Raw genomic sequence first — 16,561 nt, 5'->3', positions numbered from 1 at the left:
GGCCTCCCTCCTAGCTGTCCGGTCCAAAGCCAGCACCACCCCACCTCCACAGGTCTCGGAGGACCCACTTGGGTAAAGAAGACACCCCCACCACCACCCTTACACCTCTCTTTCTTAGCTCGAAGAGAAGCAGTCCGAGCAATTTGCATATCTACGAAGGTCGAGCTGCGGGGGGGGGGGGGCCTTTGGGCTTGTCCCCCACGAGGCTCGCAGCTCCCAAGCCCCCTCCCCCTGCGCCCGCCTCGGCCCTCCCCCTCCCTTTCTCTGCCTGGCTTTGATCTCTGCTTAACAACAGTAACGTCACACGGACTACAGGGGAGTTTTGTTGAAGTTGCAAAGTCCTGCAGCCTCCAGAGGGCTGTCGGCGCAGTAGCAGAGAGCAGCAGATTCCGCGCGCTCCGGAGACCGGCCGTAGAGCGCCAGGCAGAGCGCGCCAGCAACAGCAGCCACCGGAGCCCAACCCGGACCACAGCCCTCCCCAGGCGGCCGCGCCATGGAACACCAGCTCCTGTGCTGCGAAGTGGAAACCATCCGCCGTGCGTACCCTGACACCAACCTCCTCAACGACCGGGTGCTGCGAGCCATGCTCAAGACCGAGGAGACCTGCGCGCCCTCCGTGTCTTACTTCAAGTGCGTGCAGAGGGAGATTGTGCCGTCCATGCGGAAAATCGTGGCCACCTGGATGCTGGAGGTGAGGGGCTACAGGCTACTGGCTTGGGACCCCTTGGCAACTTATTGCCCCCACTCACACTCTTCCCTTCCAACACGGAGTTTTCCCGGTGTGTTGCTAGAAAAACGGATTCTCAAAATAAATAGATACTGCGGGTCTCTTTGACCGAGAAAGGTGTAGGAGTTGGGATGATGGGGATTCCATTTCCTGGTGGGGGGCAGTCGGGGAGGAGTGCCTTCAAGGGAGGACGGTGCCAGAGTGTGCCAGGGACACCTCAGAGGGTGCGGATTGGGGGCCTTTTGTGGCCCCCGTTAGCGCCCCATTCCTGCTGCGCCTCGGCAGTGGCCGCCTCCGCGCGTATCCGCCAGCTCGGGGGGGGAGGGGGCATAGATTTGATTTTTAAATTAATATCCGTGGACACGTATGCAAGGGCCGCTCGTGCCAGTATTATGCGCCATCTTTGCTCCTTTATTGCAAAGCAAAAGTGTTTATTAATAATTGGGGGCAGGGCGGAGAGCGGAGGCAGGAGTGCTGGGACAGGCACGAGGGGCCTCGCGGCGACCCGAAATCACTAAACAGGACATAGCGAGGGATGTTTGGGGGGACCCTTTGTTCAAGCAGCGGACCCCTGGACACCTCCACACAGGCTGTCTGGCCCAGAGAGCACGCCAGCCTGCAAGGTCGCGTGGCCCCCTAGTTGCTAGAGATTGACTGTGGTCCTCGCTGGTCTGCACTTGGGGGGTACCTACCCAAGTCGAGCTGGGAGACCAAAGCACGTTTTCAGATATTTAGCAAAAGTCTCAAAGGTCCCGGTCCCAAAATATTTTTAAATAATTTCTAAAGTGCGGCATGGTGCCCTTGCAGAGGCAACCGGCACCCGTACCCAGCAAAAGGGGGGCCCCGAGAGTTTTGAGTTGCTGGGGCTCACTCTCCAACGTACACCGAGCTCCTGACCCTCGGGTTGGATTAAGGGTCGCCCGATGATTATTTTCGGGCCGTTTTTAGGCACCTAGTTATTTTTTTAATATTTTTAAATATTTTTTGAAAAGATGACGTCTGGGAAATGAGGCGCGGCGGCCTGGGACGCCACCTTTGTGTCTCGCGTGCGCGCGAGCGGCGCCCAACCCCCGGCGTCCTGCCAGCCCCGCGGTGGGATTCCCTGGCCTGCGACCTTCTAATTTCAACATGGGTCGGGGTCCCCACGGACACTCACTGCTGCTGAGCTCCACCGAGCCAGCTGCCCAGGAACTTTCCCTTTCAGTTTCAGGGTGGGTGAGTACTGGGCACCCGCGCATCCCCTGGAGTTTGCCACCGCGACCCCTTTTTTCCCCAACGAACCCATTCACTGTGTAATCTAGAAAAGGGATGCAGAGTCACATACGAGCGACCCCACCCCCATCCCCGTTGACGGTCATGCTCCGGGTCCCGGCAGGTCTGCGAGGAGCAGAAGTGCGAAGAGGAGGTCTTCCCGCTGGCCATGAACTACCTGGACCGCTTCCTGTCGCTGGAGCCCCTGAAGAAGAGCCGCCTGCAGCTGCTGGGGGCCACGTGCATGTTCGTGGCCTCCAAGATGAAGGAGACCATTCCCCTGACCGCCGAGAAGTTGTGCATCTACACTGACAACTCTATCCAGCCGGAAGAGCTGCTGGTAACCCAGGACCCCACCACCCACGATCCCTCATTAGCTGCACGACCCTCGGGTGGTGGGAGATGCAAGTGACAGGAGGCCGAGCCAGCCTCGGACAGACCTCCAGCCCCATGGAAGTCACCCACACTGCACGACACCGAAGTGGCAGTGGGAAGAATCCCAAACCCTCAGAATTCCACCTCTGTGGCCCCCCTCTCCTCCTGGACTCCCCACCATGTCTGCGGTGAAGCCATTCTGAAATGTGGTCTGTGTGCGCCCCCTTGCGGCGCTTGAGCCGCAGCCCAGGCCGTGGTGTGTGGGGGGGTCTTTTTGTCTAGCGCATGTTGTTGCCCACTTGTTAGTTTTTCTGCATTTTGCTGTTTATCTATCTGTGGTGCTCGGTTGTCCCCACTCTTTAAACCTCCCCCCAACCGGCCTGCCCTCCTATTGACCTTGTTCCCCATTTTCTGCAGCAAATGGAACTGCTTCTGGTGAACAAGCTCAAATGGAACCTGGCTGCCATGACTCCCCACGATTTCATCGAACACTTCCTCTCCAAAATGCCAGAGGCGGATGAGAACAAGCAGATCATCCGCAAGCATGCGCAGACCTTTGTGGCCCTCTGTGCCACAGGTAGGGCCCCCACCCCCACTCTTCTCTAGGAGATCTCAGGCTCCTTGTGGTTCCTTGGCTAATGCCTCTTTCCTTGCTGTCTGTTCTGTGCCACGTGATGGTCACAGGCACGCCTAGAAGGGGGTCCCCTCATCTCTGTTCTGAGCCCAGGGTGTGGGTAGCTTGTTGGGGATAGATGGTGGGGCGGGGGGCACATTGAAGGACAAACAAGATGACCCAGCCTCCCTATCCCATGCTTTCTGAAAAGGTTTTTGCCCCTGCTCCTGGGCTGTTTGCCCTCGCCTACCTTCTGTCTTTAAGCAGCCCCAGCTATAGGGGTAAGGGTAGGGGTTCCTGGTTTCTCCCAGCCTTGACCACCTGTCAGGGGTGGAACAAATGGCCCCAGTGCCAGCCCCACGTGCTACAGTACAGTCCCAGTACAGGGTGACCAGCTCAGGAGTTTAGAGAGCCTCTTTCCCCACCCCACCCCCAACCAGGGCTGCTACAGGACAGTTCATTTTCACAGGGCCCTGGGAGGGCTGGTTGGAAGCAGAGAGACGAGGACCTCCGGGTGGTTCCTCTGAGGGACCCAACCTGGCCCAGAACTCAGGGTGGACAGACATGCTGGAACACAACACACATAGACACCCTGCTACCTCTGGGTGGTCCCAGTACTACATCTGACAGCTGCTCCCTGCCCAGGAGGCTTAGAGGTGCTGAAGGGGTCCAGCACTCCCCCACCTGCTTAGGATCCCCCCACCCAGGTAGCCCTGACCGCCCCAGCTGCTACATCTGTTTGGAGCTCAAGCTGGGCGACCTGTAGCATGGCCAAAAGGCAACGTGGTATAAGCAGGGCGTGTAGTGTCTTCTTCCACCTGCCATCTCTGGCACCTTCTCAGGTCTGGCAGCCCCCGTGGCTAGTGTTCCTACACCACTGTGGTGGCTGTGAAAATTTGGGGATTCTAGCCTCCCGGCTACCTGCTGAGGGTGCCAGCCCCTCCCCAGAGGCCTACTAAGCAAGGGGGGTGGCAGGTGGGAGTGCCAAGGCCATCAGTAGTCTGGAAGGATCTAAGGGGCGGGGGCGGCCCTACTGGCTGGCAGGCAGGGAGGCGTCTGGCTGGGGTTCCTCTGGGGAGAGCAGAGCCCTTGGAGGCTCCAGGAAGCCTTTTAAGGAGCTGAAAGTGGCTTCGAGGAAGCTGCAGAGTTTCCCAGAGATAACATGAGGGATGGGGTGACAGAGCCTCCCCAGGATGATTCTGGCAGCAAAGTGCCCCTCCCAGGACCCTTGGATACCAGCAGGGAAGCCAACAAGCATTAATGCATTGTGGGTGCGCTGGACCCCGCTTACTGTATTGCCTTTGTCTATGATAGGATCCACTAAGAGCCCCCAGAAGACAGGTGGAGGTAGAGCACAGCTTGAACTGCAGTAGGCCAGTATTCTGGGCCCAGAGACTTTGTCCCCCTGAAGCTCCTCTGTCACATGGGGGTCACCCTGGGAAGGGGCCAGAGGTCAAGGCCAGGAGATCTGCCATCCATGTGGCAAGGTTTCTAGGAGATGGCAGGGTGTGACTTTTCTTCTCCCTTCTGGATACCCCCAGACCTGGGTCATGACTGTGTGAACAGTACACTAACCTAGGGTTGGGGTTGGTCACACTGGCATGCACAGGTGACCAGAGTGCATGGGAAATTGAGCTAAATGAAGGGTGTTGGTATGTGCCACTGCGCTGTGTGACAGCTGAGCCAGCAGCAACCAGGCAGTGTGTGGGAGCAGATGTTAGGGCTCCTTACGGGACATAATGGATCATACCACTGCACTCAGGAAGGGGAAAAACAAGTGGTGGGCTGGGGGCTCTGGCCCATGTGCCAGCTAGTGGTTGGAGTTTCTCTCCCTGAAAAAGCGATGTCTCCGTTCACTGGACTGAGTGAGCTAAGTCCTTGGGACCACCTGGATGTCTTTCTCCCTTCTGTGTGGCTGCTGTTCCTGCCCCCCCCCCCAACCTTTAAGAGCCAGAGCTGTACACTCTGTCAGGGTAGTCTCCAAAGGGCCGCCTCACCACGCCAGCCCTCTCCCCTCATGGTTCCCATACACTTTCTTAAAGCCTCCCTGTCCCAGGCACCGGGTGACACCTGTTCTTTCCCGTGTCCTCCTCTGGCATGGAACCCCTACTTCACAGGGAAGCAACTTGTGGGCTCAGCGTTGATGGAGAGGCATTCTATTGGTGGACATGCCACTGCAACGCTGGGTCCATTGGGTGAAAGAGGCAGACAGCTGGTGACCCCAGATAGAGTCCTGAAGTGACACCCCGCTGCAGTACTGTGGGGGAACATGACCCCAGCTTTCTAACAGTGGGGCAGGCTGGCACTCCCCTGGGGTTCCCCCTTGGGGCCTGTGCATATGAGAGAGGCTTCCCTCACAAGGGACCCTGGCCTAGAGTTCTGGGGTGGCAATCTCCGGCCCCCTCTGGGGCTACTTCCACCTGGTTTATCTGGTCTGGAGTCACATGTCCTCTGCCCTAACCTGGCATCCGTGAACCAGGACAGCAGCCTGAAGAGGATGTAGGACAATGTTTGTGACTAGAGAAATGGCTTTGTTGGGGGTTCTGAGAGTCAGTCCTCTGGAGGAGCATCCCTTCTGTGGCAGCTATCCTGGCCTTCTGAGGACCTGCTCATGTCACCCCTGCAACTTACTGTCATCTTTCTGAGGAGCGGCCTTGGCGTGCTGCCAGACTGGCTCTGGAACACACAGCATTCCCCCTGCCTCAACCTCTCAAATACTGGGAATGCTGATATAAAGCACCACATCCGGCTCTGGGTTAAAGGGTTAAGAGCCTGCGCCTTCTTGAATTCGGTACTGTGTCCTCTTCCTTAAACTTGGAAGAGCTTAAAGCCACAAAGGGGGCATGACCAACTCTTCCTTAGTGTTTGCTTGAGGTGCTGAGGATGAAACCCCGGGCCAGGGTCAGCCACTCCACTTTTTAAAGCGAGACAAGAACTTGCTTAGAACTCTTGATCCTCCCTAGTGCTGGGATGGCAGGCCTTAACACTGTGCATCTAGCGCCACCTAGCTGTCTCCAAAGGAGCTGGAGTTAATGCAATCATGTAGGTTTGGAGGACTGACTGGGTGAGCCTGTGCCGAGAGCTGGGTGGGGACTGAACCATGGGCTTGTAGCTGACCCTGCTCACAGCCACCTCTGTCCCTCTCTGTTACAGATGTGAAGTTCATTTCCAACCCGCCCTCCATGGTGGCTGCTGGGAGCGTGGTGGCTGCGATGCAAGGCCTGAACCTGGGCAGCCCCAACAACTACCTGTCCTGTTACCGCACAACGCACTTTCTTTCCAGAGTGATCAAGTGTGACCCGGTGAGTGAGTCTTACTGATGGAGGCTGCCTCGGGTGAGGGCCAGGGAACCCTGCTGGGGGCACTGTCAAGACGCTGACCAGGCCGAGCCTGTGAGAGGTGGAGCACTGACCTCTGTAGCAAGAGGGAGCCAAATCGGGGCCCCCACCACCCTCTTCCCAGACTTGAGGTTTAAGGATCTTCCAGAAGCCATTGATCCTAAAAGCGGGGCAGGGGCGTGATATACTGTCAGGTGAAGCTGAAGTCTGGCCCAGGTACGATAGGACCACATCTCCCTCGGTGTAGTCTACAAAGGACTCTGGTATAGGCCTTCTACTTGCAGAAGACACATTCTAGAAATCTGGGGGTAGGTGGCATGCTGTGCCACACTGGAGCACCTTCTCACTGAGGGGTATGGCTGATGGCTGCTTCGAGTGCTGGTCTTCTTCCCCCAAGCATCTGGGGCTCCTGAGAATTGGTGGGGGTGGGGGGTAAGTGATATAGGTGGAAGCCTGCAGACTTCAGAGAGAGGTTCAAGGGTGCCTGTGGGTCCACACCAGGCCACCTGTGCTTCAGTTGCCCTTTCTGTAAAATGGGGCCATTTGCCCTGACACCCTCCTTAGGCATAGTACCTGTCAAACAAAGGGGAACAATACCCAGACTCTGAATGTGGGGGCTCCCCAGGGTTTCTGCAGAAGTACTACTGGTTTGAGGAATGTACACAGTGCCCTAGCCTCATCCCATCTAGGCAGGGCTTAGTAAGTTCATCAGTCTCATTCCATGCAAAATGCTTTCCAGGCTCCAGTGGTGACCCTGGAGCTGGCTTCCCTCAGAGGCCACCCGGGGCAGAAGGCTGTGAGGGAGAGATAGGTGCTCCTTGTGGGGAGTACAAGATACAGCCCCAAAAGAGGAACCTGACGAGGTGGAGGTGCATTCCCTCAGCCAGGCAGAATCTGTCACAGGTGCTTATGGTAGGCTGGGTTCACCTCCCAGAACCACCTACAGAAACTGCATCCAAAAAAAGGTGGAGTTCCCAGGAGGATGTGTCAGGCAGTGCTGCAGGAGGCCCGGGGAGGAATCTCTGCTGGGTAGACCTGGGGTGGACAAGCAGGTGTCCCGTGACTCGGGGCAGGGGCAGAGGTGGCACTCTTTCTCTCTAGTCCTTCGTAGTTAGTTCTCTTACTGCTCACAGATTTGGGGGTGGCTCGAGGAGTTTCTTCCAGCCTTACCCTTAGCAAAGCCTGCTTCGCAGGTCAAGGCCCTGGCCACTAGCCTCTGGCTAAACAAGGACCCCCTCCATCTCCGCCCGCCTCTCCAGGACTGCCTCCGCGCCTGCCAGGAACAGATTGAAGCCCTTCTGGAGTCCAGCCTGCGTCAGGCCCAGCAGAACATCGACCCCAAGGCCACCGAGGAGGAGGGGGAAGCGCAGGGAGAGACTGACCTGGCCTGTACACCCACCGATGTGCGAGATGTGGACATCTGAAGGCCACCACCGGCCAGGCGGGAGCCACTAAGTAGTGGCAGCCCGCGATGAGAAAGGAGCTAGCCCGGGGCGCTCCTAACGACGTTCCTCTTAGGGACATTTGTTACCAGAAAGGGAAGTTTTGTTCTCTTTGTTGGTTGTTTTTCTTTAATCTTTCTCCTTTCTATCTGACTTAAGCAAAAGAGAAAAAAAAAAAATACCTGAAAGTTGTCTTAAAGAGAGAGAGAGAGAGAGATAGAATTTGCATCACCCTGAGTGTAGGGCGGAGGGTGCTACAAAAATAGGATTTTATACCCCAGTAATCAACTAGTTTTCTATTAATGTGCTTGTCTGTTGTAAGAATAGGATTAACACACAGGAAGTGCCCAGAAGGATTTTGATTTTATGTGTTTAAAAAGCTTGAAAAACATTGCTTTAAAAAAGGAAAAAAAAAAGGCAAATAGAGCAACCCGTTGTTAAAGTAGAAGAGTTTTTAGCTAGAGAACGTGCTCGCTTTGCTGAAAGACACAGCTTGGGCGGTCCTCAGCCTCGCTCCCCTGCATGTTCATGGCTGCCACTGCCAGTCACCTGTTTCCTGCGCCTCATCCCAGGGATGAGTAAACCTCTTCACTTACTGATGGTCGGTGCGACCTCTAGCGGTCTTGCAGCGTGTGGCACCCCCCAAGGCTCTCTCCCAACGTGCAGGTCCATAGCAGTGTGCTCCAGTAGAGCAGGGATGAGATAGTGGCATCGTATATTCTATTTTTATAATCTTCCTATTTTGTAGTTCCTGTTTAAAGAGACGCTGGTTTTTGCCTGGCGGCCCTGCAGCCCACTCACATCAGGTTAAACCCACAGCTTTTCTCTTGTGTGTGTGGTTTGTTCTGTTTTGTTGTGTTTTCCTTCTCCATGTTCCAAAACCATTCCATCTCAAAGCACTTTCGGTCAGCTAGCTGGAGGCAGTGTCGCTAGTGTGTGTGTGTGTGGGGGGGGTCCTAATGGAATGGTTGGGGGTATCCACACACTCATGGCTTCTCAATACATGTGTGGCACAGTAGGGCTGGTAGCATGGGGTACTTGGGAAGTTTCTTTGGGTCAAGGAGAGAGAACTCTGTTCTCACACCGCCAGGATCTGTCCTGCAGAGAAGGTGAATTGAAGGGATCCTTTGGTGCCAGCTGGTGTTTGGAAGTAGGAACTGTGATGGCATTACCTGGACAGTGAGGGGATTTTAAACACTAAAATGTCTAATTTATACTTAAGGCTACAGAAGAGTATTTATTGGAAAGGCTGCCCATGGCCAGTATGATTTATACAGCAATGTGATCTCCCTTGATTCAAACGCACACCTTCTGCCCTTGCTGGCGAAGGTGCCATGTCTGAGAAATTGGCCTTTTAGTGGGGAGGGGAGGGATTCTCAAGAATCATATAAAGACGGGCATTTGGTTTGCTTAACTTTCCAAACCCAAACGGCCCCATTGGAGAGCCATCCAAACTAAGGAAAACTAGGGGATCCCAAATGAGTTTTATTCCGGCACATTCTTGCCCCCCCCTCCCCAACAGTAGGTAATTTGTATTGTGCTTTTCTAATTAGGAAGTGTTGAAGGGAGGTGACGAGCGGGAGGCTGGAGAGAGGACGTGAGGGAAGTGTGTGGAGGGTAGGGACCACACGGGACAGGTGCGGCTCCTTTCACAGCGCTGCTACCGATGACTCCCGGCATCCCGGACGTTCGGACCCAGATTCACGTCGCTTTGTATCTTTCACATTGTTTTCGCTGCTATTGGAGGGTCAGTTTTGTTTTGTTTTTTTACAATGTCATAGACTGCCATGTTCAAGTTTTAATTTCCTCATAGAAGATTGTATTTACAGATGCCCTTTTTTTGTACTTTTTTTTTTTTAAGTTGTGATCAATTTTGGCTTAATGTGATTACCGCTGTATTCCCAAAAAAAAAAAAAAAAAAAAACAGGTTCCTGTTCACAATACCTCATGTTTCACCTAGCCATGCACGGGCCTAGCAGGCAGGTAGTCTGCCTCCTGGGACTGGTCTGGTGGGGATCATCCCCCTGCACCTGTCATGCTGGGCCCTTCATTTGATCTGGGACATATAGCATCACAGCAGTCGGGACAACTGTATTTTTCTTTGTTAATTATCAATATTGTTATTTTTGTAGCGGCCTGTTGTGCATGCCACCATGCTGCTGGGCCCGGAGGAATTTGTTCTGAGTCTCCGGTGCATCATTTATTGTTAGGTTCTAGTATTCTGTCTTGTTTTGTGTTAATTACAGCATTGTGCTAATTTAAAGACTTCAGCCTCGGCAAAGCCAGCTCCAGTGCTGCAGGCCTCCAAATTCCCTAGCTAGCTGTCAAACCAAAATGGTCACCTCCACGGTCACCACCAACTTAGCTGAGGCATCTGAACCAGGCAGGACCCTTGAGGGCCACTGTGTTCATGGTGATGGGTGAGGGTTTGGCCAAAAGGCCAAAGGCTGGTCGTGGGTCCACGGAGTCTGCCCTGTGACATGAAAGGCTTTGAGGGGCTCTGGCTGATGGCCAAGTTGGGTTTGTGTATTTCTGGTTGACACACCATGGCGCTTCCCAGCACGGACATGTGACCAGCATGGTCCAGAAAAAAAAAAAAAAAAGACAAAAAATCTAGAAATAAAATTGGTAAAATCCCAGCTTGGTGTTGTCTGTTTTCTGGGCCTTGGGGAAGGGAATGGGGGATATATCACTGTTGCCATAACCATGTGGGACCAACCTGGGGTTCCCAAAGGAAAGGGTGTTTGCAGGTGGCAGCCTCTGGCGTCAGGAAGACCGGCGGCAGCCACTGATGAGAAGCGGCTCTGGGTCAGTTGCTGCCAGCTTGCTCTCCTGTGTATTTGCAGATGGAAGATCAACAGAGCCCGCGTTCACTGCCCCTTGTCTGGCACAAATGGGTGTTTGCTCTGGGTGAATCACCATCCTTAGGTGCTGCCAAACGCCCGGAGAGCGATGCTTAGTGTTAGGGCCAAGGCCCAAAGTGGCCTTTCACACAGTTACAGGGGACCTGAGTGGCCTGGTTGGACTCCTTTGACGTCCTCTGGGTGGCAGTTCATGACTGGCATTGTTTGCCAACCCTTGGGGAATAGGCGTCATGACTCTTCCCTAGCACTGGGGGTCCTCTGCCAACACCCTATGTAGCCATTTGGGAGCCACCTAAAGACCTGGGTCTCGGGTTGGCTGTGTTGGTGCCAGGCTGGCCCCTACCCTTCTGAAAGATGAGGAATGTAGTTAATGCCTGGCCTGAATGGTGCCACCCAAAGATGAAAGCAGAAAGGGACTTGACCCAAAGGCAGATGGAGCCCCTACCAGACATCCTACCCCCATGGGAGTTTAAAGGAAACACTAGAGCTGGAGGAGACTCCAGTGTCCCCTCTGGTGGCTTAGGAAGATACAGTCCTCATCTTGGGCAAAGCGGCTGCCTGAGGGCAGGGTCCAGAAAGGTGTATCAGCTCCATCCGAGCATCAGAGCCTGTTATAGGGCTAAGGACCCAGGAACTGGCAGATCTCCTCTCCCCACAACCACACATGTCCAGGAGAGTTGGTCTGGGGCCTTCAGCATTCCGGGAACAGGCCAAAGGGCAGAGAGGTGGAAGAGCTGCTTTCCCATTGGATCTTAGAAGCACCGTAGAGCAAGCTTATCACATTCAGGTGGGCTGATGGGAAGGTTAGTATGGGAGACACAATAAACTACGCTGGGATGAAGCAGGCTGACGGCCAGTGCAGCAAAGTGGTCCTAGGAATGCAGACACCAATAGTGTAGGGCTGAACATACACTAGAGGAAGGCAGGCTGCTGCTGTTTTCCACCATTGCTTATCAAGAGTGGTCGTGGAAGGACACCCAAGTGGAATGGGTAAGCATCACCATCAAATGCGGAGAGCTCACACCATGATGTGGTCTCTAAAGGTGCAACTGGCTTGTGTCTTCATCCAGTGGTCTGTGGTGCCCAGCTACGGCTGATGTCCAAGCCTCTTTACATGGCTCAGAAGTTAACCCCAGATACCACTGGCCACTCCAGGCTCTGATTCTAACCCTCGAATTTTGCTGATAAAACTGGAGGGTAGGCTGGGTGGTGACAGTGCACGCCTTTAATCCCAGAACTCAGGAGGCAGAGGCCAGCCTGATCTATAGAGTGAGTTCCAGGACTGGCTCCATTGCTACTCAGAAATACTGTCTCGAAAAACAAAAACAAAAAGACTGGACGGCAAATCCCCAGTGCGATGAGTAGACACTCGTGTTCATGGGGTGATGGTACAGTGGCCTTTGGACAGCCTCAGAAACAAAGGCTCAGGGAGTTAGCCCGCCCAACTGTCTCTTCTCAGAAGCCCAAAGGCCAGCTCTCTCCATTCTCTGCCTCCACCAGCTCCACGGATCCTTGCCCAGTATCCTGGCCAGGCTTCCTACATGCAGAGAGCCCCCATCCTGCTGAGCCATCCCACCCCTCTCAGCCAGGCCAAGGTATTGAACCTGCCTGGCCTCGGTGAACCTCAGCTTCCTGACTCCCTGTTCTAGGTTACTTCACTGCCTGGACCTGCCCGAACCTTCATTTCTGCTTGTCCTAGAGGACTCAAAGTGTGGCCTCTGTGGAGCTTCTGCATCGCATTACACAGGTGACTGTATGGCCTCCCCTCCTGACCTCACATCCTGGGGCTAAGTGTGAGGAAGTTAACCTGTTGCTCATAGGCCAGCCCAGCTGCGGCACTTTGTCCTAGAAAGCAAGCCACCTTCACCGACCCTACAGAGTACCTGGGCTCCTGGGGCCCACGAGATGCCAGCAGTGGGGGCTGAGGACTTCTGGGGTGGGACACAAGGCAGAGGAGCGGGACCATGTGTCCTCCTTGCGGTGCTCCAGAGCCCTTGCCATGGCAGTCCAGGAGGCGGACAATGTCTATCAGGCTCCACAGGACTGGACCTGGCCTCTGCATTTAGTGGCATGGCTGTGCAGGCCACACAAGGCCAGAGTTGGGAGCTGGCACTGCCAGGTGTGCCTGCCAGGCAAACCTGGACTTGGGCTGTTGTGACAGCCTGTGTGTGTCTTAGGTGGTGTGCACAGACTGTTTAACACGAGGTAGGCTTGTATACAGGGGCCCCACAGGGCCACAGCACAGTACTGGTGGGATGCGGTACCCCTGGCTGAGCTGAGCTGGCCTCTCAGGGCTGTCATCCCAGGAATGTCTTTGATCAAAGGGTTGTGCAAGAGGGCAAAGCAAGAGCAGGACCTCTAATCCCTTCCCAGCTCCCTGGCCCACAGAGCCCCCGAAGCTCAGCACCACACTACAGGGCCAGCAGACAAAAGCCTCGGGTGGTGGGGATGGTGGGCAGGCAGCTCAGGGCTGCAGACCTCGGGGCCCGCGTCTGGGGGCATTGTTACTCACAGGGCACATGAGAAGGATGGAGCGAGAATACAGAATGCTCTGCTGAAGGGGCTTCAGTGGGTCTTGAGCCTCTTAGACTGTGGCATCCATTAAGCCTTTGAATTGTCCCCAAGAGACAGATGAGACAGCCTGTCAGCTGGGAGCCACTTTAAAACTGAGCAAGCTCACCCTTGGGGTCATCTGTGTGGGGCCTCCCAGCTCAGGGCTCAGGGCACCCTTCCTTCCCTTGTTCTGTCCCAAGTGGCTAGGCCAAGTCTCTGACAACTGGGCCTTTCTGGACACCTGCCTCAGTTCCTTTTTCCGCTGCTGTGATAAACACCAGATAAGTGCAAGTGAAGGGGGAAAGTTTTATCTGGCTTGCGGGTGAAGGTGCGGTCCATCATGGTGGGAAAAGCACGGCAGCAGAAGCTCCAAGCAGCTGTTCACATTACATCACAGGGGAAGCAGAAAAAGATGAACACGGGCGCTCAGCTTGCTCTCACCAGGACTCCAGCCCAAGGGATGGTGCCTACCATACTTAGAGTGGGTATTCCCATCTCAACTAACCCAGTCAAGAGAATCCTTTATAGGGGCTGACAGATGGCCCAGCAGTTAAGAGCACTGGCTGCTCTTCCAGAAGATCCAGGTTTGGTTCCCACATGGCAGCTCACCCATCTCTAACACCAGTCCAGGGATCTGACACCTTCTGACCTGTGTGGGCACCCCATATAAGCATGGTATAGACATACATGCAGACAAAACATGCATACACATAAAATTAAATTAAAATAAAAAATAAAGAAATCTTGGCTGAATATTCAACATCTTTTAAGAGTCAAAAAATTTTTTGGGCCGGGCGGTGGTGGCGCACGCCTTTAATCCCAGCACTCGGGAGGCAGAGGCAGGCGAATCTCTGTGAGTTCGAGACCAGCCTGGTCTACAGAGCTAGTTCCAGGACAGGCTCCAAAACCACAGAGAAACCCTGTCTCGAAAAACCAAAAAAAAAAAAAATTTTTTGGTTAAACATTTTGATTTTATAGTTCCAGGACAGGAACCAAAAGCTACGGAGAAACCCTGTCTCGAAAATAAAAAAAAATTGATTTTATAATGGTCAGTGCTGAAAGTGCCACATCACACAAAACATAGAATAAGAGTGCTTAAAGCCAGTTCAGACATTGGTGAAAATTCTGTCCTAATCCCAAAACAAATTTCACTGAACAATTTTTTATGAACATAAAGCCAGCCGGGCAGTGATGGCACAGCCTTTAACCCCCCCCACTCAGGAGGCAGAGGCAGGCGGATCTCTCCAAGTTTAAGGCCAGCCTGGTCTACATTGCAAGTTCCAGGAAGAAATAACAGCTCTGACAGGGAGAGGGACCTTGTGTCAGTGTCCTGGGTCGTCCTTGACTAATGACCTGGTTTGAACAGCAGGAGTTGACTCCCTTCAGGGGGCTAAAGGTAACACTGGGTATGGCTGGGCCAGCCCTGCTTCTGGAGGGTTCCTGGCCAGCCTCAGTGTTACTCACCTGGAGCCCTCCTGTTTGCAGGCCTCCTTAGGTCTGTATGCTGCATAGCCTCCTCTCCATGAACTCCCCCCCCCTTTTTTAAGGAGCCAGATGCTTCCCAACTCTTAGCTGATACCAAGTATGGGAGTTTGAATGTAATTGGCCCTCAGAGTCTCAGAAGGAGTAACACAGGTATGGCTTTGTTTGGGGTGGGTGTGGTCTTGCTGGACGAAGTGTGTCACTGTGGGGGCAGACTTTCAGGTTTTCTATGCTCAGGATACCACCCAATGTCTCAGTCAACTTCCTGTTGTCTATAAGATGTAAGACTTCAGCTACTTCTCCAGCACCACATCTGCCTACACACCACCATGATCCCAGTCATGATGATAATGGAATGAATCCCTGAAACTGTAAGTGAGCCACCCCAATTAAGTATTTTCTTTATAAGAGTTGCTGTGGGTCATTGTGTCTCTTCACAGCAATAAAAGCCCTAAGACACCAAGCATGACAGGCCCCAGGCACGCTTGAGCAGGCCTTCCTCACCCAAGTATAAACACAAGCAAACTCCAGCTAGACAGAACTGCTAAGACCCTGCTGCCAAGCAGATGCAGTGGACCAGCAGCAGGCCCCTGCGCTTGAGAGCAGGCTTGGGAGCTCGTTTTTCAAGGGTACAACGCCCACTGGCAACAGTAAGGCCCCTGCTAGGAGAACTGCACCAGCACTCCCAAATCTTTAGTGAGCCCTGGGGCTCACTGATGCATGCTCTCCAATAGAGGCTATGAAGACCCCATCCAGGAAGTCTCCCTGCCACCTACCTACAGGGTGAGTGCTCCCCTATCTCTGGGCTCCCAGAAGGCAGTGGTGTTCATCATGAAAGATCCCACAGGTTGGGTGGTTGGTGGTTACATGCCTTTAATCCCAGCACTTGGGAGGCAGAGGCAGGTGGATCAAGTTTAAAGCCAGCCTGGTCTACAGAGCGAGTTTCAGGATAGCCAGGGCTACACAGAGAAACTTTGTCTCAAAGGAATGAAAGAAAGAAGAAAGGAAGTGAGGGAGGGAAGGAGGAAGGACCCCCACAGAAGGGTCTGGGGCATCTGACAGCCCCTTCAGTCACTGTTCCTCCTGATATGGGTTCCTTCTTTATAAACCCGTGATTTCCTGGATCTGCTAAATACAAGACCTAGCATGGGCTCAGCCAAGCCTGAAACCAGTCCGGAGCAGTTGGCAAAAACTACTCTCACCTGCTGTGCTTTGTGCAGCCATTCACAGTCACTCCGCCAGCCCATGTTGCCATCCTTAGTCTTGCACATGGAGACTAAGTAGTGGAGTAGAAAAGTCAGGACTAAGCCAGGCGGTAGTGGCAGACGTCTTTAATCCCAGCAATAGGGAGGCAAAGGCAAGTGGATCTCTGTGAGTTCGAGGCCAACGTGATCTAACATTACAATTTATAACAGTAGCAATTACAGTTATGAAGTAGTAACAAAAGTAATCTTATGGTTGGGGGTCACCCAGCCAGAGCTTCTGGGGTGTTTTACCTTGCTTGTATCTCAAAACTACAATCCTACAAAATCAAACTTGACTACAGGGCTGGTGAGATGGCTCAGCAGTTAAGAGTGCTTGCTGTTCTTCCAGAGGTCCTGAGTTCAATTCCCAGCAACCCCATGGTGGCTCATAGCCATTTGTAATGAGATCCGGTACCCTCCTCTGGTCTGCAAGCATACATGCAGGCAGAACACTGTATACATAATAAATAAATAAATCCTTTTAAAAAAAAACAACAACAACAAAAGAGTGCTTGCTGCTTTTGCAGAGGACCCAGCTTTGGTCCCAGCGCACGTGGTGGCTCACAACCTTCTGTAACTCCGGTCCTAAGGCATCCGATGCCCTCTTCTGATCTCTGCATGCACTGCCACCATGCGGTGCAAGTAAAAACCTCATACACACTGAAGGAACTC

The 16,561-nt window shown here is 53.7% G+C and overlaps 1 protein-coding gene across 1 annotated transcript; it reads left to right on the top strand.

Annotated features, from left to right (window-relative positions):
- Positions 1–302: 302 nt before the first annotated feature.
- On the top strand, positions 303–10,380 carry Ccnd1 (cyclin D1). Its single transcript, XM_005351611.3, has 5 exons — positions 303–691; positions 2,103–2,318; positions 2,771–2,930; positions 6,120–6,268; positions 7,564–10,380. The coding sequence occupies exons 1-5, from the start codon at positions 494–496 to the stop codon at positions 7,726–7,728; spliced, it is 888 nt and encodes a 295-aa protein (XP_005351668.1). The 5' UTR covers positions 303–493; the 3' UTR covers positions 7,729–10,380.
- The last annotated feature ends 6,181 nt before the right edge of the window (positions 10,381–16,561 follow it).

The sequence above is a fragment of the Microtus ochrogaster genome, chromosome 8 (genome assembly GCF_000317375.1).
Source record: "Microtus ochrogaster isolate Prairie Vole_2 chromosome 8, MicOch1.0, whole genome shotgun sequence".
Taxonomy (NCBI): Eukaryota; Metazoa; Chordata; class Mammalia; order Rodentia; family Cricetidae; genus Microtus; species Microtus ochrogaster.
The sequence above is the reverse complement of the archived record's forward strand: the minus strand, read 5'-3'. Positions and strand labels throughout refer to the sequence as shown.